Source organism: Limulus polyphemus, unplaced genomic scaffold (assembly GCF_000517525.1).
Source record: "Limulus polyphemus unplaced genomic scaffold, Limulus_polyphemus-2.1.2 Scaffold14750, whole genome shotgun sequence".
NCBI classification, from domain to species: Eukaryota; Metazoa; Arthropoda; class Merostomata; order Xiphosura; family Limulidae; genus Limulus; species Limulus polyphemus.
Window position 1 is genome coordinate 3,314 of NW_013680360.1, and position 2,997 is coordinate 6,310.

The window sequence follows — 2,997 nt, forward strand, 5'->3', positions numbered from 1 at the left end:
TGACAACATTCATGACTTGATTATATAGGGAAATGTTGATACAGACATGTTTATGTACCTTGACAACATTCATGACTTGATTATATAGGGAAATGTTGATACAGACATGCTTATGTACCTTGACAAAATTCATGATTTGATTATATAGGGAAATGTTGATACAGACGTGTTTATGTACCGTGACAACAATCATGCTTTAATTGTATAGGGAAATGTTGATACAGATCTGTTGGTGTACTGTGAGAATAAACATGCTTTAATTATGTAGGGAAATGTTGATACAGACATGTTTATGTACCTTGACAACAATCATGATTTGATTATATAGGGAAATGTTGATACAGACATGTTTATGCACCTTGACAACAATCATGAGTTGATTATATAGGAAAATGTTGATACAGATCTGTTGGTGTACTGTGAGAAAAAACATGCTTTAATTATGTAGGGAAATGTTGATACAGACATGTTTATGTACCTTGACAACAATCATGATTTAATTATATAGGGAAATGTTGATACAGACAAGCTTATGTACCTTGACAACAATCATGATTTGATAATGTAGGGAAATGTTGATACAGATCTGTTGGTGTACTGTGAGAATAAACATGCTTTAATTATGTAGGGAAATGTTGATACAGACATGTTTATGTACCTTGACAACAATCATGCTTTAATTATGTAGGGAAATGTTGATACAGACATGTTTATGTACCTTGACAACAATCATGATTTGATTATATAGGGAAATGTTGATACAGACGTGTTTATGTACCTTGACAACAATCATGATTTGATTATGTAGGGAAATGTTGATACAGACGTGTTTATGTACTTGACAACAATCATGATTTGATTATGTAGGGAAATGTTGATACAGATCATCTTGTTTTATCTTTACTGTAAATACAGATGAAATATTGTTTAATGGAAAAACAGCTATCAATTAAAGAAGTTTGGAGACATGTTACAATGGTTTAACTAACTAATAGCAGATATAAAGTTTAACATGAACAACACAGTTTTACTCAATACGTATTATTTATGGTTTAGGTGGCAGAATGGGCAACTCGAGCATTTCTGTTGTATGGGGGAGAACCTTGTATATCGTTTCCTGTACCCACTAATCCTAGTTCCTTGATGATTCCTCCCAGCTCTCCTGCACCTACCTTTGGTCCATCAACTGTTCCAGGTATTTATCTTTAAAGGATCTTGTAGTTTAAGTTTTAAAATTTGTCAGGCTGCTGATACAGTATATAACTAGGGATTTCTAAAACAGTAGTAATAACTAGTTTAGTTTCTTCTAAATCCACAAAAATATGTGGACTATATTCTTTTATGGCTGGCTTAGAAAGAAGCTATTACCTTTTGTCACTATTTATAATTAGTCAAACATTCTGGCACTAGGTCACCATCCTGTTAATGTAATTTAATGTTGTTTTTTGGCAGTAAGCTACTGTCCTGTTAATGTAATTTAATGTTGTTTTTTGGCAGTAGGTCACCATCCTGTTAATGTAATTTAATGTTGTTTTTTGGCAGTAGGTCACCATCCTGTTAATGTAATTTAATGTTGTTTTTTGGCAGTAGGCTACTGTCCTGTTAATGTAATTTAATGTTGTTTTTTGGCAGTAGGCTACTGTCCTGTTAATGTAATTTAATGTTGTTTTCTGGACAGTAGGCTACTGTCCTGTTAATGTAATTTAATGTTGTTTTCTGACAGTAGGCTACTGTCCTGTTAATGTAATTTAATGTTGTTTTCTGACAGTAGGCCACTATACTGTTAAAGTTGTTTATGCTTGGTCAATCACTTCATCAGAAAGCTACCATCCTGTTAATGTAACTTAATGCTCTTTACAGCTTGGTCAAGCACCCCTGCAGTAGGTCACCATCCTGGTACAACTTTTTCTGTCCCTGGTTCAGGTAAGTTTATTCTCCAATGTTTTAACCCATAATGATAGTATATGATGGTTTCTTGCTGCTTGTAATGTTAAGGTGTGACCTCAGAACTTAAGTCATCCTGGTAAATTGTTTGTTACACAGTTAGTCAGAAATGATACAGTGGAGAAGGGCCATGAAGTTGATGATGGCTCTTTCCTGTTCCTGTTCAGAATTTATGTCAGTGAAGATGAAAAGCTTAATTATATTGAAAAGCAACTCTAATGAGAATGAATATTAACATGTAGAGAAATAGAGAGATAATGGTACTTTCTTTTTACATCATTCCTTTGATATAAATATCCAGTTTCTCTATAAGAGTTGTTTTTATATTTCAGAAAGTAATTTTAATTAATTTTGGAAATATTTGTAAAATTCTTCACATTTCATATCGTTGGTGAAAAGTTACAACATTAATATGTATAATGCACTAAAACTGATTGCTGTTATAATATGGTATGCAACCAGGTATTCCATACAGTCCAGTAGTCTCTCTAAACCAGACATATGGTCTTCCTTCACAAGAACAGCAGTCAATGTTAACACAACAACAGCTTCCAAGTGGTGGACCAGAAATGGTTTACTCCGGTAAACATAATGGTCTCTATCTTTATCTTTCAAGGATATTAAGGTAATGAACATCGGTAATAATAGTTTAAAGTAAGGAACAGCTGTAATAATAGTGTAAGGTAATGAACATCTTTAATAATGCTAACAGTAATAGTGTGTTACTGATGTATGTTATGAAAGTGTTGAACATTGCTAACAATAATAGTGTGTTACTGATGTACGTTACGAAAGTGTTGAACACTGCTAACAAGAATGTAGTGTGTTACTGATGTACGTTATGAAAGTGTTGAACACTGCTAACAAGAATGTAGTGTGTTACTGATGTACGTTATGAAAGTGTTGAACACTGCTAACAAGAATGTAGTGTGTTACTGATGTATGTTATGAAAGTGTTGAACCCTGCTAACAAGAATATAGTGTGTTACTGATGTACGTTATGAAAGTGTTGAACACTGCTAACAAGAATATAGTGTGTTACTGATGTACGTT

At 33.2% G+C, this 2,997-nt stretch overlaps 1 protein-coding gene across 1 annotated transcript in view; it reads left to right on the forward strand.

The window, feature by feature from the left end:
* LOC106477392 (nuclear pore complex protein Nup155-like) overlaps positions 1–2,576 on the forward strand; it is a 5,040-nt gene extending 2,464 nt beyond the window's left edge. Inside the window, exons 2-4 of the mRNA XM_013937968.2 lie at positions 1,057–1,195; positions 1,861–1,923; positions 2,407–2,576. Of these exons, the coding sequence (XP_013793422.2) occupies positions 1,057–1,195; positions 1,861–1,923; positions 2,407–2,573 (369 nt within the window). The 3' untranslated portion in view covers positions 2,574–2,576. The remainder of the gene's footprint in view (positions 1–1,056; positions 1,196–1,860; positions 1,924–2,406) is intronic.
* Positions 2,577–2,997: the final 421 nt, after the last annotated feature.